Here is a 25316-nt window from a genome sequence, read left to right as displayed (position 1 = left end):
TGGAGAGAAGCTTGGCTGTCTGGCAGACAGCAGAGTGTGGGGATAAAAGGGTCTTTCTCAGGATGGCAGCCAGTGACAAGTGGTGTTCCGCAAGACTCAGTGTTGGGACCACAACTTTTCACTTGATACCTTAACGATCTTGATGAAGGAACTGAAGACATTTTGGCTAAGTTTGTAGATGGTACAAAGATAGATAGAGGGACAGGTAGCATTGAGGAGGTGGAGAGGCTAGGAGAGTGGGCAAAGAAGTGGCAAATGGTCTGGTCCAGGATTCTCTCAAGGTAAATTTGCAGGTTCAGTCAATAGTTAGGAATGCAAATGCAACAGTAGCATTAATTTTGAGAGGATTTGAATATAAAAGCAGGGATGTACCTCTGAGGCTCTATAATGCTCTGGTCAGGCCACATGTGGAGTATTGTGCACAGTTTTGGGCCCCATATCTCAGGAAGGATGTACTGGTGCTAGAGGGTGTTCAAAAGAGGTTCATGAGAATGGTCCCAGGAATGAAATGCTTAACATATGAGGAAGATTTGAGAACTCTGGGTCTATTCTTGATGGAGTTTAGAAGGATGAGGGGGGATCTAATTGAAACTTACAGAATACTGAACGGCCTGGACAGAGTAGATAGAGTCATAAAGTCCTAGAGATGTACAGCATGGAAACAGACCCTTTCGTCCAACCTGTCCATGCTGACCAGATATCCCAACCCAATCTAGTCCCACCTGCCAGCACCTGACCCATGTCCCTCCAAACCCTTCCTATTCATATACCCGTCCAGATGCCTTTTAAATGTTGTAATTGTACCAGCCTCCACCTCTGGAAGCCCATTCCATACACGTACCATCCTCTGTGTGAAAACGTTGCCCCTTAGATCTCTTTATATCTTTCCCCTCTCACCCTAAACCTATGCCCTCTAGTTCTGGACTCTCACATCCCAGGGAAAACACCTTGTCTATTTACCTTATCCATGTTCTCATGATTTTATAAACCTCTGTAAGGTTCTTGAATTTTATTCTGTTAATTAGTAAATCCCTTCTCTTTTTCACTGAAGGATTTGTGGGGCTTATTTTTCCATTTCAATTCTCTAGAATATGTTTTTTTAACCTACTTGGAGTCAAATTTGTATGGTCTTAAGTTCTTGATTTTAAGTATTTATTTATCCAATATAATCAATGTGATGGTTTAAAAGTTTTCCAGTAGATATCATCTTCTGTTTCTTATGATCTAGCTTTTGGTAATACTGAACAAGGTAGATCCCGGTGTGAAACCAGGCCTGATAGATCATAAGTTTAATTTTTGCACTTGGTACTGTGGTGGTTCATCAACAAAGATGTTCATACAGGACTGTCAGTAAATTAATGCGAACACAAGTTAATAACACATAAAAGAAGCAAAGTTATAAATAAATGAGCCAGTTTCTTAGATCTTCACATAAAGAGCATAACAAGGTTTCCTCCTGTTTCCCATCAATGTTCCATAAACCATGATACTCAAACCCAGTGTGGGATCGTGTTCAAATAACAACTGGAATCAGTGAGTGGGGAAAATAGCCTCTTTTATGAGGGAAGATGTTTCCATTGGGAGGAGAGACTAGGACCTGAGGGCACAGCCTTAGAGTAAAGGGAAGACCTTTTAGAACAGAGATAAGAAGAAACTTCTTCAGCCAGAGAGTGGGGAATCTGTGGAATGCACTGTCACAGAAGGCTGTGGAGGCCAGGTCATTGAATGTATTTAAGACAGAGATGGATAGGTTCTTGATTGTCTAGGGGAATCAAGGGTTATGGGGAGAAAGCAGGAGAATGGGATTGAGAAACTTATCAGCCACGACTAAAAAAGACCCTCTTGGGAGTTATCTACAGGCCCCCAAACAGTATGGATGTAAGTTGAATCAGGAGCTGAAATTGGCCTGTCACAAAGATGTTACTACAGTTGTTATGGGGGATTTCAACATGCAGGTAGACTGGGAGAATCAGGATGGTATTGGACTTCAAGAAAGAGACTTTGTGGATTGCCTCCGAGATGGATTCTTAGAACAGCTGGTGCTGGAGCCTACCAGGGAGAAGGCAATTCTGGATCTGGTATTGTACAACAAACCAGAATTGATCAGGGACCTCGATGTGAAGGAGCCATTGAGAAGTAGTGACCATAACACAATAAGCTTCAATCTGCAATTTGAGAGGGAGAGGGTACAATCGGAAGTGACAATATTTCTGTTGAATAAAGGGAACTATGCGGCTATGAGGGAGGAGCTGGCTAAAGTTCAATGGTGCAATACCTTGGCAGGGATGGCAGTGGAGGAACAATGGCAGATATTTCTGTGTATAATGCAGAAGATGCAGGATCAGTTCATTCCAAAAAGGAAGAAAGATCCTAGGAGGAGGCAGGGGTGGCCGTGGCTGATGAGGGAAGTTAAGAAACATATAACGTTAAAAGAGAAAAAGTATAACATAGCAAAGATAAGTGGGAGGACTGGGAAGCTTTTAAAGAACAACAGAGGATTACGGAGAAGGAAATACGCAGAGAAAAAATGAGGTACAAAGGTAAACTGGCTAAAAGTATAAAGGAGGATAGTAAAAGCTTTTTTCGGTATATGAAAGGCAAAAAAAGGGTTAAGACTAAAATTGGGCCCTTGAAGACAGAAACAGGGGAATATATTACGGGGAACAAAGAAATGGCAGAAGAATTGAATTGGTACTTCAGATCTGTGTTCACTGGGGAACACACAAGCAATCTCCCTGAGGTAACACTAGCTGAAGGACCTGAACTGAAGGGAATTTATATTTGCCAGGAATTGGTGTTGGAGACACTGTTAGGTCTGAAGGTTGATAAGTCCCCGGGGCCTGATGGTCTACATCCCAGGGTACTGAAGGAGGTGGCTTGAGAAATCATGGATGCGTTGGTGATTATTTTCCAGAGTTCGATAGATTCGGGATCAGTTCCTGCGGCTTGGAGGGTGGCTAATGTTGTACCACCTTTTAAGAAAGATGGGAGAGAGAAAGCAGGAAATTATAGACCAGTTAGTCTGACCTCAGTGGTGGGAAAGATGCTGGAGTCTATTATAAAGGATGAAATTATGACACACCTGGATAGTAGTAACAGGATAGGTCAGAGTCAGCATGGATTTATGAAGGGGAAATCATGCTTGACTAATCTTCTGGAATTTTTTGAGGATGTAACTCTGAAGATGGACAAGGGAGATCCAGTAGATGTAGTGTACCTGGACTTTCAGAAAGCTTTTGATAAAGGCCCACATAGGAGGTTAGTGAGCAATGTTAGGGCACATGGTATTGAGGGCAAAGTATTAACTTGGATGGAAAGTTGGTTGGCTGATAGGAAACAAAGAGTAATGATAAACGGCTCCATTTCGGAATGGCAGGCGGTGACCAGTGGGGGTTCCGCAGGGATCAGTGCTGGGACTGCAGCTTTTTACAATATATGTTAATGATATAGAAGATGGTATTAGTAATAACATTAGCAAATTTGCTGATGATACTAAGCTGGGTGGCAGGAGGATGTTAGGAGATTACAGGGTGACCTGGACAGGTTAGGTGAGTGGTCAGATGCATGGCAGATGCAGTTTAATATATGGTTATCCACTTTGGTGGCAAGAACAGGAAGGCAGATTACTACCTAAATGGAATCAATTTAGGTAAAGGGGCAGTACAAAGAGATCTGGATGTTCTTGTGCACCATTCAATGAAGGTAAGCATGCAGGTGCAGCAGGTAGTGAAGAAGGCTAATAGCATGTTGACCTTCATAACAAGAGGGATTGAGTATAGAAACAAAGAGGTTCTTCTGCAGCTGTACAGGGCCCTGGTGAGACCACACCTGGAGTACTGTGTGCAGTTCTGGTCTCCAAATTTGAGGAAAGACATTCTGGCTATTGAGGGACTGCAGCGTAGGTTCATGAGGTCAATTCCTGGAATGGCGGGACTACCTTACGCTGAAAGACTGGAGCGACTGGGCTTGTATACCCTTGAGTTTAGAAGACTAAGAGGGGATCTGATTGAGACATATAAGATTATTAAAGGATTGGACACTCTGGAGGCAGGAAACATGTTTCCGCTGATGGGTGAGTGCTGAACCAGAGGACACAGCTTAAAAATACGGGGTAGACCATTTAGGACAGAGATGAGGAGAAACTTCTTCACCCAGAGAATGGTGGCTGTGTGGAATGCTCTGCCCCAGAGGGCAGTGGAGGCCCAGTCTCTGGATTCATTTAAGAAAGAGTTGGATAGAGCTTACAAGGATAGTGGAATCAAGGGTTATGGAGATAAGGCAGGAACAGGATACTGATTAAGGATGATCAGCCATGATCATATTGAATGGTGGTGCAGGCTCGAAGGGCAGAATGGCCTACTCCTGCACCTATTGTATATTGACTGAATGGTGGAGCAGATTTGATGGGGCAAATGACCTAATTTCTGCTCCTATGTCTTATGGACTGTTTGTTGCTCACCATGGGACTGTGTGGAACTCGCTCCCAGACTGTTACTCATTGTGGGACTGTGTGTAACTAACTGCGGGACTGTGTGGAACTTGCTCTCGGACAGTGTTACTTACCTGTGGGATTGTGTATAATTCGTAACTGGACTTTGTGTGACATGTTCCTGGCCTGTGTTACATGATCCTGATCTGTATAACTCCTTCCTGGTTTGTGTAACTCTCCCTCCTGCACTGTGCATACCTCATGCCTGAACTATATGTCGCTCCCTCACAGACTGTGTGTTACTCACCCACTCCTGGCTCACTTCTGGCATGTAATAATTAGTTTTCTTTGTCCTGATCTGTTCCAGATGGACGTTCGATTGGAGTGGATGGAATCGAGGTGCTTGGGACGGGGAATCTGATGATCTCTGATGTGACTGTACATCATTCTGGGATTTATGTCTGTGCAGCCAACAAACCAGGAACCAGGGTTCGACGTACAGCCCAAGGCAGGCTGGTGGTGCAAGGTGTGTAGGTGTAAGTCACACTGGGGGTGAGCACAGCGGGTGAGGGGTGTGTAGGTGTAAGTCACACTGGGTGTGAGCACAGGGGTTTAAGGGTGTGTAGTGTGTAAATCACAATGGGTGTGAGCACAGGGGTGAGGGGTCTGTACTGTGTAAATTACACTGGGTGTGTGCACAGTGGGTTAAGGGTGTGTAGTGTGTAAATCACACTGGGTGTGAGCATAGGGTTGTGTGAGATGTGCGTAGTATCAAAAAGTGTAATGCGGGAAAAGCAGTCAGTCAGGCAGAATCCGAGGAGCAAGAGCAACCGATGAAGTGCTTCTGCTCGAAACGTCGACACTCCTGTGTAGTGTGTAAATCACACTGTGTGAGAGAGTACAGGGGGTGAGGGGTATGCGAGGTGTGTAGTGTGTAAATCACACTTTTGTGTGTGTGCTGAAGTACCAGGGAGTAAGTGGTTTTGCCTAGACATCTCCCTTTGAACACGTTATGTACCTGTGGAGTACAGCTCGCTTGGGATAACATTGTCATGGTGTCTGCTGAACAGATAATGGGGCAGGATGAATCGAGGAAAAAATTGGAGAGGTACTGGGGTGGGTCTTTGCCAAGTTTAAAGTCAGTGCTCTGAGCACTTGCTGAAGTCTGGGAGGTGGGCAGTCCAACTTTTCCTGACCTCTCTCTTTTTTTAATTTAAAAGAAGGATAAAAGCCCAAAGACTTCTCACGGACAGCTGCCTGGACATCTGGGATAACTGCGGCACACAAAGTGATCACCCGAGTGTGTCTAAACTGAGTCCCTGAGACAGGTCGTGACCCACTGCCCTCCACACCCTGAACTCGTTCATAAAGAATCGTCAGACAAAACGAGTTCTTCGAAATGGCTAATAGATAATGGGGAGTGTGGGCTGGGGGAGGGGGTGTTTGGGGAGGAGAGATTCCCCAGCCCCTATTGTCTGTCTGTTTCCTTTGTCATACACACAGTCTGGAGTGAAGGCTTAGAGAATTGAAGGGGCCCTCAGTGACCAGAATCGATTGTTAGCATTTGGTTAAATGTAATAAATTAGCTCTGCCCATCCAGTGCAGCTGAAAGAGATTTGGAGACCCCTCGAGACAGGGCGGCGTTCTGTGTTGAAAGGCATATGATGGAGCGCTGTTTAGTTTGGGAATTGGGGGTGGTTTGCCGTTCTCTCCCACCATTTCCAACCTGCTGACATACTCTGGTCCGGTACAGCTCCTGACCTTGAATAACCTCTACCTGGCAGATGCACAATTTCAACAAGAAAGGGACCAGTAATGTCCGATTGACTAGAGCGGTACACTAACTTTCACTTCACATCGGAAAAAACATTGCTCTGATTCCCCCGAGATTCAGTGAATGAGCTGGCAAGTTTGTACCAAGCTCCCGGGACAGGACCAGCACGGCTTTCAGTCCCATTTCCAGGATTGAAATAGTCTGTGTCTGGATGCAGCAAGACCTGGGCGACAGTTAACAACTGTCTCCAACAAGAACGAGGCAGCCTTAAAGTCATAGAGATGTACAGCATGGTAAGAGACCCTTTCACTCCAACTTATGCAAGCCAACCACATATCCTAAATTAATCTAGTTCCATTTGGCCCATATCCCTCTAAACCCTTCCTATTCATATACCCATCCAGATGCCTTTTAAATATTGTGATTACACATATCCCCATCACTTCCTCTGGCAGCTCATTCCATACATGCACCACTCTGTGTTAAAATGTTGCCCCATAGGTCCCCTTTTAAATCTTTTCCCTCGCCTTAAACGTATGCCCTCGAGTTTTGGACTCCCCTACTCTGGGAGAAAGACCTTGTCTATTCACTCTATTTAGAGTCATAGAGATGTACAGCATGGAATCAGACCCTTTGGTCCAACTCATCCATGCTGACCAGATATCCCAACCCAATCTAGTCCAACCTGCCAGCATCTGGCCCAGATCCCTCCAAACCCTTCCTATTCATATACCCATGCCCTTTAAATGTTGCAATTGTACCAGCCTCCACCACTTCCTCTGGCAGCTCATTCCATACACGTACCACCCTCTGCATGAAAATGTTGCCCAGGAGGTCTGTTGCGGTTCTGTTTGCCGAGCTGGGAATTTGTGTTGCAGATGTTTCATTCCCTGTCTAGGTGACATCCTCAGAGATTGGGAGCCTCCTTTGAAGCGCTTCTGTGATCTTTCCTCCGGCATTTATAGTGGTTTGAATCTGCCGCTTCCAGTTGTCAGTTCCAGCTGTCCGTTGCAGTGACCGGTATATTGGGTCCAGGTCGATGTGCTTATTGATTGAATCTGTGGATGAGTGCCATGCCTCTAGGAATTCCCTGGCTGTTCTCTGTTTGGCTTGTCCTATAATAGTAGTGTTGTCCCAGTCGAATTCATGTTGCTTGTCGTCTGTGTGTGTGGCTACAAAGGATAGCTGGTCGTGTCGTTTCGTGGCTAGTTGGTGTTCATTGATGTGGATCGTTAGCTGTCTTCCTGTTTGTCCTATGTAGTGTTTTGTGCAGTCCTTGCATGGGATTTTGTACACTGCATTGGTTTTGCTCATGTTGGGTATGGGGTCCTTTATCCTGGTGAGTTGTTGGCTGAGAGGCTGTTGGTTTGTGTGCTGTTATGAGTCCTAGTGGTCGCAGTAGTCTGGCTGTCAGTTCGGAAATGCTCTTAATGTATGGTAGTGTGGCTAGTCCTTTGGGTTGCGGCATGTCCTCGTTCCATTCTCTTTCCCTTAGGCATCTGTTGATGAAATTGCGGGGGTATCTGTTTTTTGGCGAATACATTGTAGAGGTGTTCTTCTTCCTCTTTTTGCAGTTCTGGTGTGCTGCAGTGTGTTGTGGCCCTTTTCAATAGTGTCTTGATGCACCTTCTTTTGTGTGTGTTGGGGTGGTTGCTTTCGTAGTTCACGACTTGGTCTGTGTGTGTGGCTTTCCTGTAAACCTTTGTGGTGAATTCTCCATAAGGTGTTCTCTGTACCATCACGTCTAGGAATGGGAGTTGGTTGTCCTTTTCTTCCTCTCTAGTGAATCGGATTCCTGTGAGTGTGGTGTTGATGATCTGGTGTGTGTTCTTTATTTCTGTGTTTTTAATGATTACAAAGGTGTCATCCACATATCTGACCCAGAGTTTGGGTCGAATTTGCAGTAAGACTGTTTGTTCTAACCTTTGCATTACCACTTCTGCTATGAGTCCAGAGATAGGTGAGCCCATGGGGGTGCCGTTGATTTGTTCATATATTTGGTTGTTGAATGTGAAGTGTGTTGTGAGGCACAGGTCCAGTAGTTTGAGTATGCCGTCTCTGTTGATAGGTTCAACATCCTGTTGTCTGTTTTGTATGTCCAGCAGGTTAGTTATTGGTTCTCTGGCTAGGGTTTTGTCGATAGAGGTGAACAGTGCCGTTACAGTGCCCCGGAGGTCTCTTATATTTTTCCCCTCTTACCCTAAACCTATGCCCTCTAGTTCTGGACTTCCCTACCCCAGGGAAAGACTTTGTCTATCCTATCCATGCCCCTCGTGATTTTATAAACCTTTATAGGTTCACCCCTCAGCCTCCAACGCTCCAGGGAAAACAGCCCCAGCCTATTCAATCCCTCCCTATAGCTCAAATCCTCCAACCCTGGCAACATCCTTGTAAATCTTTTCTGAACCCTTTCAGGTTTCACAACATCTTTCCAATAGGAAGGAGACCAGATTTGCACACAATATTCCAACAGTGGCCTAACCAATGTCCTGTACAGCCAGAATGTGACCCTCCAACTCCTGTACTCCATGCTCTGACCAATAAAGGAAAGCATACCAAACGCCTTCTTCATTATCCTATCTACCAGCGACTCCACTTCCAAGGAGCTATGAACCTGCACTCCAAGGTCTCTGTTCAGCAACACTCCCTAGGACCTTACCATTAAGTGTATAAGTCCTGCTAAGATTTGCTTTTCCAAAATGCAGCATCTCACACTTATCTAAATTAAACTCCATCTGCCACTTCTCAGCCCATTGGCCCATCTGATCAAGATCCCATTGTAATCTGAGGTAACCTTCTTCACTGTCCACTACACCTCCAATTTTGGTACTATCTGCAATCTTACTAACTGTATCTCTTATGTTCACATCCAAATCATTTATATAAATGACGAAAAGTAGTGGACCCAGCACCGATCCTTGTGGCACTCCACTGGTCACAGGCCTCCAGTCTGAAAAACAACCCTCCACCACCACCCTCTGTCTTCTACCTTTGAGCCAGTTCTGTATCCAAATGGCTGGTTCTCCCTGTATTCCATGAAATCTAACCTTGCTAATCAGTCTCCCACGGGGATCCTTGTCGAACACCTTACTGAAGTCCATATAGATCACGTCCACCACTCTGCCCTCATCAATCCTCTTTGTTACTTCTTCAAAAAACTCAATCAAGTTTGTGAGGCATGATTTCCCACGCACAAATCTATGTTGACTATTCAAACCAACATGATCATTCTAAAAGATGAGAGACTTGACAAACAATCCAGGTCTTTTTCAATACACAATTGCAGTTACATCACACTGTAAACTTTTGCTACACATTCTGTGTCTTACAATCTTATTCTCCACAACCGCCTGATGAAGGAGCAGCGCTCTGAAAGCTAGTACTTCCAAATAGACCTGTTGGACTATAACCTGGCGTTGTGTGATTTTTAACTTTGTCCAGTCCAACAACAGCATCTCCAAATCATAATTAGTCCTTGCCTTTCCAAATACATGTACATCCTGTCCCTCAGGATTCCCTCCAACAACTTGCCCACCACCAACGTCCGGCTCATCAGTCAATAATTCCCTGACTTTTCCTTATAGCCTTTCTTAAACAGTGGCACCACATTAGCCAACCTCCAGTCTTCCAGCACCTCACCTGTGACTATCGATGATACAAATATCTCAACAAAGAGCCCAGCAATCACTTCCCTAGCTTCCCACAGAATTCTAGGGTACACCTGATATGTCTCTCACGATTTTATAAACCTCTATAAGAACACCCCTCAGCCTCCAACGCTCCAGGGACAACAGCCCCAGCCTATTCAATCTCTCCCTGGAGCTCAAACCTTCCAGCCCTGGCATCGTCCTTGTACACCATTTCTGAATCCTTTTAAGTTTCAACATCTCTCCTGCAGAAGGGAAACCAGAATTGAAAACGGTATTCCAAAAGTGGCCTCACCAGTGTCCCTTACAACTTCAACATGACCTCCCAACTCCTATAAATAATTCTCTGACCAATAGAAAAAAATGCCTTATAGAGGTTTATAAAATCATGAGGGGGTATAAATAAGATTAATGGTAGTTGTCTTTTTCCTGGGGTAGGGGATTTCAAGATGGGGGGCAAATATTTAAGGTGAGAGGAGGGAGATTTAAAAATGACATGGGGGCAATTTTTTACATAGAGGGTGGTTCGTGTGCGGAATGAACTTTCGGAGGATGCGGGTACAATTAAGGTGTTTAAGAGACATTTGGTTAAGTCCATGAATAGGAAAGGCTTGGAAGGATATGGATCAGGAGCAGGCAGGTAGGACTAGTTCAGTTTGGGATTATATTTGGCATGGAGAAAGTGAGGACTGCAGATGCTGGAGATCAGAGCTTAAAAATGTGTTGCTGGAAAAGCGCAGCAGGTCAGGCAGCATCCAAGGAGCAGGAGAATCGACGTTTCGGGCATAAGCCCTTCTTATGCCCGAAATGTCGATTCTCCTTCTCCTTTGATGCTGCCTGACCTGCTGTGCTTTTCCAGCAACACATTATATTTGGCATAGACTGGTTGGACTGAAGGGTCTGTTTCTGTGCTGTATGACTCTGTAAGAGAGAATTTAACCCTCGTCAGTGCCATTACAGAATTGTTTTTTTCATTTGGTCATGAGATGGATGGACCTGCATTTATTGCCCATCCCCCACTTCCTCCCAGAGGGCTGTTAACAGTCAATCCCATCACAGAGAAGTACAGCACAGAAACAAGCCTTTCAGTCAACTTGTCCATGCCGTCCAGATCTCCGAAATAAATCCAGTCTCATTTGTCAGCATCTGGCTCATGTCCTCTAAAACCGTCCCATTCATATACCCATCCAGGATGAGTCTATGTGCCTGGAGTCACCTGAAGACCCAGCCCAGGTAAGGAGAGCAGATTTCCCTTCCCTGAAGAACTGAGTGACCCAGATGCATCTTGACAGGTATCGACAACAGGTTGGCTCTTGCCACAGTGTGATTTGAACCTTTGGCATGGGATTTTGGGTTACTAGTCCAGTGACAATACCACCTTCCTACATCTCCTTTATCAGTATGCTGAAACTGAACTGGACTATCTGCATCAATATACTGGATTGGTGGTGCTGGAAGAGCACAGCAGTTCAGGCAGCATCCAAGTAGCTTCGAAATCGATGTTTCGGGCAAAAGCCCTTTACCTGCATCAATATACTGGCTACAAGAGCAGGTCAGACGCTGGGAGTACTGCTGGCTTTTGCCCGAAACGTCGATTTCGAAGCTCCTTCGATGCTGCCTGAACTGCTGTGCTCTTCCAGCACCACTAATCCAGAATCTGGTTTCCAGCATCAGCAGTCATTGTTTTTACCTCTGCAGTGAGTAACTCAGGTGTTGGGGTCAGGTAAGTCGCGTGAGGCAGTCTTAGCAGTGAGAATTGCAGCCTTTCCTCCAAGCTGCAGCCTTCCCATGTCAGTCTCAAGCTGTCTCTCTCTCTCACTCTCACTCTCTTTGTCTCTGTCTCTTGTCCACAGCTCCTCCTGAGTTTGTCCAGTGGCCACAGTCAGTCAGTAAACCAGCAGGAAGTACAGCTGTCTTCACCTGTGTGGCCCAGGGAGTCCCAGAGCCACATGTAATCTGGCTTAAAAACGGCAATGAGCTGACCTCACCTAGTGAAAACATCAAACTGACCCACAGCAACAGGTAAAGTCAGCACACTGTAACTGGATCAGACTTTCGGAAATGTGCTTCTGACAAATCTCCCCTGTCTATTCAATTCTCCCCAAACTCCCACCTGATGGTTGAAGACAGGGCCCTTGTCTGTAATCGACATGTTTCCTGTACGTCTACCCTCACCTCTTACCCTCCCAGGGTCAGAGTGTTCCCTTCTCTGCACCCCAGCATCCTCTGTGTTCAAAGAATCACCTCAAACACATTCAGGTGAAGCAGCAATTCACTTGTACATCTTTCCAACTTCTCAACAGCCTCTGATGCTCACAGTGTGGCCTCCTTTTTGTCAATCAGATCGATGACCACTTTGCAGGGTACCTCCACTCAGTCCATAAGCATGGTCCAACCTTCCAGAGACTTGCCATTTCAATGCACCACCTCGTGCTTCCATTGCTGAAGTTCTGTCTGAGGACTGCCATAGTGAGTGGAGTCCAATGTAACTCTGGAGGAACAGCATCTCATCAACAGGAGTTCAACAACTCAGACCATCACCTCTATTCTCAGCACAGACCCTCCAACAGTGCAGCACCCCCTCAGCACTGACCCTCCGACAGTGTGGCAATCCCTCAGCACTGACCCTCCGACAGTGCGGCACTCCCTCAGCACTGACCCTCCGATAGTGTGGTGCTCCCTCAGCACTGACCCTCCAACAGTGTGGTGCTCCATCAGCACTGACCCTCCGATAGTGCCCGCTCCCTCAGCACTGACCCTCCGACAGTGTGGCACTCCCTCAGCACTGACCCTCCAACAGTGTGGTGCTTCTTCAGCACTGACCCTCCGACAGTGCCCACTCCCTCAGCACTGACCCTCCGACAGTGCCCGCTCCCTCAGCACTGACCCTCCGACAGCGCGGCGCTCCCTCAGCACTGACCCTCCGACAGTGCCCGCTCTCTCAGCACTGACCCTCAGACAGTGTGGTACTTCCTCTGCACAGACCTGTGACATTCCTTCAGTGCTGACCCTCCACACTGATGGCCTCTGTCTTGTGCAGAATCAGAGTTCAAGCTGAAATGGACTTTTAAACCGAGTATCTGCTCTATAGAACCTGCCAAGAGAAGCCTGAGTAAATCGTATTTGGATTAGCTGACAGCTGTTGATTGTTTAGGGGCTGCTCAGTGGTTAGCACAGCTGCCTCACAGCACCAGGGTCCCAGGTTCGATTCCATCCTCGGGCAACTGTCTGTGTGGAGTTTGCACATTCTCCCTGTGTCTGTGTGGGTTTCCTCCCACAGCCCAAGGATGTGCAGGTCAGGTAGATTGACCATTCTAAATTGCCGATAGTGTTAGGTCAGTTAGTCAGAGGGAAATGGGTCTGGGTGGGTTATCCTTCGGAGGGTCAGTGTGGACTGGTTGGGCCGAAGGGCCTGTTTCCACACTGTAGGAAATCTAATTTGTCTGTAAATTGTGAATCTCAGAGCTCCGAAAGGTGGGCAGTTTCAGGCTGTCTGTCTGACCTGACCACTGGGGTTGTGTTCTCACATGGAAATGGGCAGTTTGTGTAAGAGTGAGCTGTGTCCCTGTTGGGGTATAGTGGCCTCAACAGGAGGCTGGCATTTAACCTGAGTATCAGTACCTCTCATCTCTCCTGTCCAGCACCTTGATTATAAACCACATCACCCCATCCGACGAAGCCATATACCAATGTATCGCCAAGAACAGTGCAGGTACTAACCAGGCAAGTGCACGCCTTGCTGTCGCTCTGTCCCAGGAGCTTCCCGAACCCCCAGATGACGTATGGGCAGAAGCTGTGTCTCGCAACGCGATCCGTTTATCCTGGAAAGAGCCGGCACACAGTGTCACTGAGGAGATCATCGGCTACGTCCTGCATATCCGACGGGCTGCAGGTAGGTCACCACTGTTCCCGGACATCCCCTCCCCTGAGAGCCCAGAACATCCCCCCCCCAGCCCTCGAGAGACCAGACTTCCTTCCCCCCGAGAGACCAGACCCCCTTCCCCATCCAGAGTTCAGACCACACCAACTGTGCATTGATGGCTGGCCCATTTCCTTACATCCGGATCTTGTTCCCCTACATCCTGATCCCATTTTCCAACATTCAGACTCCGATTTCTGACATTTAGACCCCTTTCCTAATGTCAGATATGACGCCTGGGGGAAGTACGCCTCATCTTCTGCCTAGGAACCCTCCAACTACAAGGGATGAATGTAGATTTCTCCAGCTTCCTCATTTCCCCTCCCCCCACCTTATCTCAATCCCAACCCTCGGACTCAGCACCACCTTCTTGACCTGCAATCTTCTTCCCGACCTCTCCAGCCTATCACCCTCACCTTAACCTCCTTCCACCTATCGCATTCCCAACGCCCCTCCCCCAAGTCCCTCCTCCCTATCTTTTATCTTAGCCTGCTGGACACACTTTCCTCATTCCTGAAGAAGGGCTTATGCCTGAAACGTCGATTCCCCTGCTCCTTGGATGCTGCCTGACCTGCTGCACTTTGCCAGCAACACATTTTTCAGCACTGCCCCTTCCAAGCTTGATATACCAGGGACCCGTGCATGTCTGGTGATGCCTCCCACAGTTGACTGGCTGAAATAAGAGGTGATTTACTCTCTTTGCAGAACTAATTGTTTACTAAGTCTGGTGTCTCATTAGTTGCTATTATGTATGTATCGCGATGTTCAGATCCTGTTTCCCAACATCCAGATCCTGGTTAAAAGCAGCCAACCCTATTTTCCAATGTCTGCCTCACATTTCTGGATGTCTGTCTGCCTCCCAGCTTCCCAACATTTCCCTAAATCCAGGCCCTGCTTCTCTACATCTGAACTTCGATTCCTGACATCCAAGCCTTGATTCCCAACATCCGGATCCCATTTCACAACATCCGGAGCCTGAACCTTAATATGTTGCCTGTGCTCAATCTCCAGATGCGGAAGGCAAAGAGCTTCAAGAGGCTGTCAGTAAGACTGCATTCCAGCACGTTTTCACCAACCTGGAACCTGCCACAACCTACTCTATGTACATCAAATCCTACTCTCCAGTCGGAGCCAGCAGTCCCTCTCATCTGGTCACTGCCACGACAGCAGGGCAAGGTAAAGATGGTCAATCTGTGTCAACCTTCGAGAGATGTCTGTGCCCAGTTCTGGTCTCCCTGTTAAAGGATATTATTTATCTGGAGAGGATTCCAAAGAAATTTACCAGGATGATGGTGACAGTGGAGGGTTTGAGTTATAAGCAGAGATTGAATAGGCTGGGACTTTTTCACTGCAGCATAGGAGGTTGAGAACCTGATGGAGGTTTACAAAATCATAGATTTCGTCATTCCTGATGAAGGGCTTATACCCAAAACGTCGATTCACCTGCTCCTCGGATGCTGCCTGACCAGCTGTGCTTTTCCAGCACCACACTCTTCTACTCTTACCCCAGTCCATTTTCTGTTCTCCTTTCTCTGCATTGTCACCTGCACATTACCTCAGTCAAGTTCCTTCCTCCATTACCCCTACCCGACGTTCTGCTTTTCTAGGTTGGATTGTATTCTTTCCTATCCATACTGCCCTCACTTTGTATTCCATTTTCCTCAGTTTCCGTTCTCCTACCTCCATTTACCTGGGCTATCCTCATTTTTCCTTACTCTTTCTGTTATTATGTGATTCCCCTGTGTTGGCTCTGCTTGTTAAACTAAATTTTCAACTTTTGATGCTGGGATTTGAACCTGTGATTACTAGACCCAGAATGTTGTTTGTTGAACTACTGCTAGAACCTGGTATAACATGGTTCCATTTGAGTTCATCTCAAATAGCCAGCAATTGTTGTCAGATGTAGTGAACGGACAGAAGCATTTGGGTTCCTTGTAATCAGTCCGTCTGTACCCAATAAATAATACTCAGGCAGAAACATACAAACATAGTGAGGACAGGTTTGGGAATGAGAGATTCACAATCATATGCCTCTGGGACACCCGGACCAACCAACCCAACCACCCCGTGGCTGAACATTTCAACTCCCCCTCCCACTCCACCAAGGACATGCAGGTCCTTGGCCTCCTCCATCGCCAGACCATGGCAACACGATACCTGGAGGAAGAGCGCCTCATCTTCCGCCTAGGAACCTTCCAACCACAAGGGATGAACTCAGATTTCTCCAGTTTCCTAATTTCCCCTCCCCCCACCTTGTCTCAGTCCCAACCCTTGGACTCAGCACCGTCTTCTTGACCTGCAATCTTCTTCCTGACCTCTCCGCCCCCACCCCCTCTCCGGCCTATCACCCTCACCTTAACTTCCTTCCACCTATCGCATTCCCAACGCCCCTCCCCAAAGTTCCTCCTCCCTACCTTTTATCTTAGCCTGCTGGACACACTTTCCTCATTCCTGAAGAAGGGCTTATGCCTGAAATGTCGATTCCCCTGCTCCTTGGATGTTGCCTGACCTACTGCGCTTTTCCAGCAACACATTTTTCAGCAATCACCTGCCCCTTCCAAGCTTGATATGCCAGGGACCCGTGCATGTCTAGTGATGCCTCCCACAGTTGACTGGCTGAAATAAGAGGTGATTTACTGTCTTTGCAGAACTAATTGTTTACTAAGTCTGGTGTCTCATTAGTTGCTATTATTAACATACTTCATTGCCACATTCAAATCTGCTTCGTTTTGCTATTCCTCGTTCTTTACAAAACCTAACATTATCTCTCTCTCTCTCTCTCTCTCTCTCTCTCTCTGACTCTCAGTTCCAGATGCTCTGATATTCTTCACCCGGGTGCTGAACTCCTCCGCAGTGCAGTTATTTTGGGAGCTGTCTCACAGTCGGGACCTGATTGATGGTTACAAGGTGTATTATAGAAACGTGCAGAGCTCCCAGCTCCTGGGGCCCACACTGCTGTCCAGCAGTGCTACCAGTTTCACCATCACACACCTGGGTAAGTGAGAACAGCAGACAGGATTCTACACCTGAGGCTTCCCCTCGACCTCCAACACACACATGCACGTTCTCTCACACTCACACAATCTCTCTTACACATTCACACAGACAAACTCTCTCACACACATTCTCTCTCTCTCTCTCTCTCTCTCTCTCTCTCTCACACACACTCATACCAGAATGTCAGAACCAAACAACAAAGAGGATGTATTGGATTCTTACTTAAAGAATTATAGGTTGTTGCAGCACAGAAGGGGGAACCACTTTGTCTACTCCAGTGGGATCTAAGGGATCATTCACTTCCAGCTGGGATAGTGTCTTGATTTAACATTGTGTATGAAAGACAGTACATAGAACATAGAACATAGAACAATACAGCACAGAACAGGCCCTTCGGCCCACGATGTTGTGCCGAACTTCTATCCTAGATTAAGCACCCATCCATGTACCTATCCAAATGCCGCTTAAAGGTCGCCAATGAATCTGACTCTACCACTCCCACGGGCAGCGCATTCCATGCCCCCACCACTCTCTGGGTGAAGAACCCACCCCTGACATCTCCCCTATACCTTCCACCCTTCACCTTAAATTTATGTCCCCTTGTAACACTCTGTTGTACCCGGGGAAAAAGTTTCTGACTGTCTACTCTATCTATTCCTCTGATCATCTTATAAACCTCTATCAAGTCACCCCTCATCCTTCGCCGTTCCAACGAGAAAAGGCCGAGAACTCTCAACCTATCCTCGTATGACCTACTCTCCATTCCAGGCAACATCCTGGTAAATCTTCTCTGCACCCTCTCCAAAGCTTCCACATCTTTCCTAAAGTGAGGCGACCAGAACTGCACACAGTACTCCAAATGTGGCCTAACCAAAGTCCTGTACAGCTGCAACATCACCTCACGACTCTTGAATTCAATCCCTCTGCTAATGAACGATAATACTCCATAGGCCTTCTTACAAACTCTATCCACCTGAGTGGCAACCTTCAAAGATCTATGTACATAGACCCCAAGATCCCTCTGTTCCTCCACCTGACCAAGAACCCTACCATTAACCCTGTATTCCGCATTCTTATTTGTTCTTCCAAAATGGACAACTTCACACTTGGCAGGGTTGAACTCCATCTGCCACTCCTCAGCCCAGCTCTGCATCATATCTAAGTCCCTCTGCAGCCGACAACAGCCCTCCTCACTGTCCACAACTCCACCTATCTTTGTATCATCTGCAAATTTACTGACCCACCCTTCGACTCCCTCATCTAAGTCATTAATAAAAATTACAAACAGCAGAGGGCCCAGAACTGATCCCTGCGGAACTCCACTTGTAACTGGACTCCATGCTGAATATTTACCATCTACCACCACTCTCTGACTTCGACCGGTTAGCCAGTTTTCTATCCAATTGGCCAAATTTCCCTCTATCCCATGCCTCCTGACTTTCCGCATAAGCCTACCATGGGGAACCTTATCAAATGCCTTACTAAAATCCATGTACACTACATCCACTGCTCTACCCTCATCCACATGCTTGGTCACCTCCTCGAAGAATTCAATAAGACTTGTAAGGCAAGACCTACCCTTCACAAATCCGTGCTGGCTGTCCCTAATCAAGCAGTGCCGTTCCAGATACTCGTAAATCCTATCCCTCAGTACCCTTTCCATTACTTTGCCTACCACAGAAGTAAGACTAACTGGCCTGTAATTCCCGGGGTTATCCCTATTCCCTTTTTTGAACAGGGGCACAACATTCGCTACTCTCCAGTCCCCTGGTACCACCCCCGTTGCCAGTGAAGACGAGAAGATCATTGCCAACGGTACTGCAATTTCCTCTCTTGCTTCCCACATAATCCTAGGATATATCCCGTCAGGCCCGGGGGACTTGTCTATCCTCAAGTTGTTCAAAATGTCCAACACATCTTCCTTCCTAACAGATATCTCTTCTAGCTTATCAGTCCGTTTCACACTCTCCTCTTCAACAATACAGTCCCTCTCGTTCGTAAATACTGAAGAGAAGTACTTGTTCAAGACCTCTCCTATCTCTTCCGACTCAATACACAGTCTCCCACCACTGTCCTTGATCGGACCTACCCTCGTTCTCGTCATTCTCAGGTTTCTCACATACGCATAGAATGCCTTGGGGTTATCCTTGATCCTATAGTGTAGTGCTACCTCCAATAGTGTAGTGCTCTCCCAGTGCTGACCCTCCCTCAATGCTGACCCTCCGACAGTGCGGCCCTCCCTCAATGCTGACCCTCCGACAGTGTGGTCCTCCCTCAGCGCTGACCCCCTGACAGTGCGGCCCTCTCTCAGCGCTGACCCCCTGACAGTGCGGCCAAACCTCAGCGCTGACCCCCTGACAGTGTGGCCCTCTCTGTGCTGACCCCCCCGACAGTGCGGCCCTTCCTCAGCGCTGACCCCCCCCCCGCTCCAGTGCTGACCCTTCCGATAGTGTGGCATTCCTTCAGCATTATCCCTTCACCAATGTGGCATTCCCTCACCACTGACCCTATATCAGTAGAACATGCCCTTACAGAAGTGCATTTAAGATTGATGGTCCTGGCCTTTAGAGTACTTTCCTGCTTGGTAGCATTTTGAATTATTTTGATCTGCTTGAGCTGGGCTTTTGGTTTCTGTTTGTAGAACCTTCAGCACTCTACGAGATTAAGATGTCAGCCTTCAACCAGCATGGAGATGGAAACAGCACGGAGCGATACGTGTCTCTGAGGGAGAATACTGAGTTGCCAGGCACGTGTATTGTAATTGTGTGTGCATCTATTTTGTGTATCTGTACACTGACAACTCACTAACAGCCATGTCAATGCTTCCAGCCCCACAGACTCCCCCCTGTGACTGTAAGGCATCAACAGAGAGCCCACTGACCGGCATAGTGGTCGGGATCCACATTGGAATGGCCTGCATCATCTTCTGTGTTCTCATCCTCATGCTGGGGTACCAGAGAAGGTAATGGGGATGTGGCGGGAGGATGGAGTGGAGGATGGGGAGACACAGTGCGGAAAGGGTTGAAGAAGGAGGCTGGGAAAAGACTGAGGCAAGGGGGTGAAGGAAAGGAGAGGGAAGTATGAGGATAATATTGGGGGGAGGGATGAAGAAAGGGAGGAAAAGGAAGTGACAGTTGAGGAGGGGACCTTTGAGAAGGTGATAGCGTCATGAAGCACACAAACAGACCTTTCAGCTCATCTCAAATTTCCTGCCCAAGCTTGGTGAGAGGAAGAGAATTGTAGAGGACATGTAAGAGATTAGCTGATGTGCTCACTCTGACTCCATGTCTTCTAGTCTGTTTGGGTGTAAGGGTATCAAGGAGAGTTGGACAGTCCCACAGGCTGGACATAGCCTGAGCCAAGAGGGACAGAATGGCCACGTGGAGCTGGATAAAAAGGATGAAGCTGGGAGAGTGATGGAGATGACGGAGTTTGTCAGTGGGGTGAGACCAATTTCATCATAATTGCTGCATCAGTAATTACCCATCACGTGTGTATCTTTACATTTCCCTGATACGCCACTCTCCTCTCACTTTTTAAGAAGTTTCAGAACGGAGATGCAGTTTCAGAGAATGGTCACGATCGAGAATGTTCCTCCAGTCAGCTTCAGGTCGTGATTGAGCAACATCCAACAGGACCCAAACCCTGAGAACCTCCGGCAGAGACACAGCTCCACCATTCTAACATTTCAATTTCCTCTTTGTATTTTCCTCTGAACCAAAGATCTGATGTGGGTTTGAGACCGGATTTTTAAAAATCGGGTTTACCTGGGATTTTAACAAGTTTAGAACCAGCTTTAACTGAATTTGTTCGTAATAACCCGATTCAGTCGGACACTCCAAAGATTCCTACCTCAACTGACATGAATGTTTTAAATGTGAGCCATTTTTAGTAAGATCTCCACATCCAGTGACTGACACAACTACCTCGAGAGTCATTGGTTCGAACCGCAGTGAGAGAGACATCCTCTCAAACTGTCTCACTGCAGACTGAGTTAAACAGCTCCTAGTTTAGAACAAAATATTCTATACATCCAAATATTTTAAGCTGGCTGAAAAGCATCCAAAGATTTTAGAGATTTAGGAGAAACTGAATTTATCATATTTTGTATCCAGTAATTCTGTATTTCAGCTTCCAAGTCCTTCAGGAAATATTCATTGTGTCCTCCAAAGCTCTTTGGAGTTCTGACTCCTGAGGTTTCATAATCACTTCTGCAGCCCCCAGGGCTCTTATTGATCCATTGGCCTGAAAACTCAGCATCTGATGTGAGAGTGAGAGAGAGAGAGAGAGAGAAAGGTGTTCCTGACACCCCTCAGACCAAAGATGCAGACCAGCCACCTAACCTGGGGGTCTCTGCTAATTTCACTGTACTCAATTATGGCCCACAATCTCCGCTCTCTCTCTTTCTCCCTCCTCACCTTTCTCAGTAATCTCTTTCGACAGAGGGAGGCAGCTTGCACATTAGAATTTCGAAGCAGGAGTGTGCCATTTCATTTCTTGGACCTACTATGCTGTTTGATGGGGTAGTTTGACGGTGATCTGATTGTGGCCTCAACTCCTCTCTCCTGTCCACCTTTTGATTCCCTTTGGCAACCTGACTTTAAAAATGTTCAATGATCTAGACTCCCCTGTCCCCTGGGAAGAGACTTCTACTATAAGCAATCCTCAGAAAAGATGTCTCCTGTTTCAACTATCCAAGAAAAAACATTCTTTTCAGTGTGCTCCCTGTCAAATACATTCCGGCTTGTATATGTTTCAATAAGATCACCTCTGTGACTTGTAAAATGCCACCTTCCCTCAGAGGAACCAGTCAAGTGAGCCTTGTCTAAACTGCTAATACAAGTAATCATTTTTATTAAGTAAGGAGATCAAATCTGTGCATAGTAGTTAAGATGTGGTGTCACCAAGTGCAATAAAACACAAGTCATAGGGATGTACAGCACAGAATCACACCCTTCAGTCCAACCCGTCCATGCCAACCAGATATCCTCAATAAATCTAGTTCCATTTGCCAAGATTTGGCCCATATCCCTCAACCCCTCCTATTCATATACCCATCCTTAAAAGATGCCTTTTAAATGTTGTAATTGTACCAGCCTCCACCACATACCTACGTTTATATTCCATTCCCCTTACAATAAACAAAGACTTTCCATTTGCCTTCCCAATCATTTAATGTCCCTGCATACTAACTTGTGATCATGTACTAGGACACTGTACCACACATTTCTGTAATCTCATCCCCTTTCTATTCGTTCTCCTACAGTGGACAAGTTCAGAGTTTGGCATGAGAGCTCCATTTTTGCCCATTCATCGAACCTGTTCAAATCCCTTTGTCCTCCTCACAACTTATTCTTTTATCTTTGTCATCAGCAAAGTTAGCAATGGTGCACTTGGTCCCCTCATTTTCATATAAACTATTGACATAGATAGTTAAAAAGAGGCCCCAGCACAGATCCCTACGACACTTTGCTACTTATTTTTTGCTAACTTAGAAATGAGTGATTTAGCCCTGTTTTGCTTCAACATTAGTTAGCCAATCCTCTAATCATTTTCACGTCACCCACTTTACCATGAGCTCACATTTTGTGAGTAAACTTCAGTGTGGCACCAAATCAGATGCCTTTTGGAAATCCAAGCACAACACATCTGTAAAGATCCCCTTTTTCCACATTGCTTGTTGACTCTAGTTGCCTTGACTTCAGTCAAATACAATTTTCATTTCACAAAACCATGTTGATTCTGCCTGATTTCATTGATTGGGAGATGCTGGTGTTGGACTGGGGTGTACAAAGTTAAAAATCACACAACACCAGGTTATAGTCCAACAGGTTTAATTGGAAGCACACTAGCTTTCATTTGTTCGAACACATGAAAGGCTTAACAGACAATCAATCAATTTTTCAATGTATAATTTCAGTTACATCACACTGTAAATGTTTGCTATAAATTCTGTGTTAGGATTGAGCCCTCCACTACCACCTGATGAAGGAGTGCCACACCGAAAGCTAATGTGCTTCCAGTTAAACCTGTTGGACTATAACTTGGTGTTGTGTGATTTTTAACTGATTTCATTGAGACTTTCCGAGTGCCTTGCTAAACAACAGATTGCAGCATTTTCCCTACAAAGGATAAGCTAATGGGCCTGTAGTTTACAGCTTTCTGGAAGATATGAACTACATTTTCCAGTTTCCAATCTGATGTGGCTTTCCCAGAATCCAGGGAAATTTTGGAAAATCACAAACACTTCTTTAAAATCTGCAGTCTGTATCCTGCTATTCATGTTTCTGTCAAATGCCTCTTAAATATTGCTATCGTATCTGCTTCTATCACCTCCTCTGATAGCACATCCCAGGCACTCACCACCCTCTGTGCTTGGGAAAAAATGCCTCTCACATCTCCTTTAACCTTTCCAACTTTTATCTTAAACCTGTGTCTCCAAGATATTGACATTTCTACCCTGGGAAAAAAATTCCAACTATCCACACCTGTCACAATTTTGTAAACTATCAGCTCACCTCTTGTGTTCGAATGAAAACAAAATGTTTGTCCAACCTCTCTTCATAGCTAATACTCTCCAAACCAAGTGACATCCTGGTAAACCTTTTCTGTGGCCTATATAAAGTTCTATACAGCTGCAACATGACTTAACAATTTTTATAACTTATGCCCTGATTGATGAAGGCAAGCTTGCCATATGCCTTCTTGACCATCTTATCCACTTGTGTTGTCATTTCCAGGGAAATGTGGACCTGTACACCTGTATCCCTCTGTATGTCGATGCTACTAAAGGTTCTGCTATTTGCTGTATACTGTACCTCTCTCCTGCATGAGACCTTCTAAAATGCATCACCTCACATTTGTCTGGATTAAACTCCATCTGCCATTTCTTCACCAAAGTCTTCAATCTGTCTATGTCCTGCTGTATTGGCTGACAATCCTCCTCACTAACCTAAGCTTCCTCCAATCTTTGTATCGTCTACAAACCTTTTAGTCAGACCACCTACACTTTCATCCAAATCATTTATATGTATTGTAAACCACAGGGGTTCCAGCACTGATCCCCGTGGAACACCACTGGTCACAGATTCCAGTCAGAAAAACAACGTTCTGCCACTACAGTGTGTTCTATGCCAAATCAGTTCTGTATCCATCTTCCCAGCTCACCATGGACCTGATAGGACTTCACCTTCTGTGCAGGCCTGCCATGAGGGACCTGGTAGACAACAGCCGCTGCCTCGCCCTCATCAAAAAGCACAATCAAGTTTGTGAGACATGACCTTCCCCGCATGAAGTCTTGTTAATAAGCCCATATTTTTCCAAACGTGAGTAAATCCTGTTCCTAAGAATCTTCTCCAATAATGTCCCTACCACTGACATAAAGTTCATTGGCTTGTACATTCCCAGATTATCCCTGATGCCCTTGTTAAACAGAGGAACAACATTGGCTATTATATGAGACCTTGCCTGTGACTAAACAGCATACAAAGATTTTGTTCAAGGCCATAACAATTTCCCCCCTCAGCATTCTGGGACAGATCCCATCAGGTCCTGGTCCAGATACTTTTCAAAACACCCAACACCACCACCTTTTATGTCGACGTACCTGCCCCAAGGACTCATCATCCACCAGATCCTTCCCCTTGGTGAACACTGATGCAAAGTATTTAATTAGGACCCCTCCCACTTCCTCCAGCTGCACACATAAATTCCCTCTTTTGTCCTTAAGTGGACCTACCTTTTCCCCAGCTAACCTCTTGCTTCTGAGAATCCCTACAGTGTGGAAGCAGGCCATTTAACCCATCAAGTCCAAACCGACCCTCTGATGACACAGACTCATGCTGCTGCCCTATCTGTGTCACCCTCTATTTCCTGTGGATGAATCATCTAGCCTGAACGTCGCTGCACACTATGGACAATTTAACATGGCCCTTCCACCTAATCTGCACATCTTTAGACTTCCATTGTATAAAAGGCCTTGGGATTTTCATTAATCCTGTTCACCAGGGAAATCTCATGGTCCCTTTTAGCCTCCCAATTCCTTGTTTGAGTTCTATCCTGCTATCCTTGTATTTTTCAAGGGCCTTTATGTCTTCAGTTTCCTAAACCTTACGTATACCTCGTTTTTCTATTTTGGATACAAACAAACTGCAGATGCTGGAATCCAAAGTAGACAAGCAGGAGGCTGGAAGAACACAGCAAGCCAGGTGGCATCAGGAGGTGGAGAAGTTGATGTTTTGTGTATAACCCTTCTTCTTTAGGGGTTAAACCCAAAACATCAACTTCTGCACCTCCTGATGCTGCCTGGCTTGCTGTGTTCTTCCAGCCTCCTGCTTGCCTACTACTTTTTCCTTTTGACTAAGCTCTCAATTTCTTGTGTCATTCCAAGGTTCCCAAATCTTGCTATCCTTATCCTTCGTTTTCACGGAATCATATAGTCCTGAACTCTAATCATCTGACCTTTTAATAGATTCCCATATATCAGATGTGGATTTACCCTCAAACAACCACCCCGAATCTGCATTCCCCAATTCCTACCTGAAATTGTGG

The 25316-nt window shown here is 46.1% G+C and overlaps 1 protein-coding gene across 3 annotated transcripts in view; it reads left to right on the top strand.

Moving 5' to 3' along the window:
- Positions 1-24985, top strand: part of LOC140453952 (immunoglobulin superfamily DCC subclass member 3-like) — a 49627-nt gene extending 24642 nt beyond the window's left edge. Inside the window, exons 6-14 of one of the 3 annotated variants that reach the window (XM_072548824.1) lie at positions 4797-4955; positions 11704-11872; positions 13492-13742; positions 14781-14945; positions 16576-16764; positions 19408-19512; positions 19596-19728; positions 20062-20209; positions 20311-24985. In XM_072548824.1, coding sequence (XP_072404925.1) covers positions 4797-4955; positions 11704-11872; positions 13492-13742; positions 14781-14945; positions 16576-16764; positions 19408-19512; positions 19596-19728; positions 20062-20209; positions 20311-20415 — 1424 coding nt within the window. In that variant the 3' untranslated portion in view covers positions 20416-24985. Of the gene's footprint in view, positions 1-4796; positions 4956-11703; positions 11873-13491; positions 13743-14780; positions 14946-16575; positions 16765-19407; positions 19513-19595; positions 19729-20061; positions 20210-20307 lie in introns of all 3 variants that reach the window. The other 2 variants (XM_072548823.1, XM_072548825.1) reach the window with 2 other exon arrangements.
- Positions 24986-25316: the final 331 nt, after the last annotated feature.

The sequence above is a fragment of the Chiloscyllium punctatum genome, chromosome 28 (genome assembly GCF_047496795.1).
Source record: "Chiloscyllium punctatum isolate Juve2018m chromosome 28, sChiPun1.3, whole genome shotgun sequence".
NCBI lineage: Eukaryota > Metazoa > Chordata > Chondrichthyes > Orectolobiformes > Hemiscylliidae > Chiloscyllium > Chiloscyllium punctatum.
Note: the sequence above shows the minus strand (reverse complement) of the source record. Positions and strands in the feature narration are given on the sequence as shown.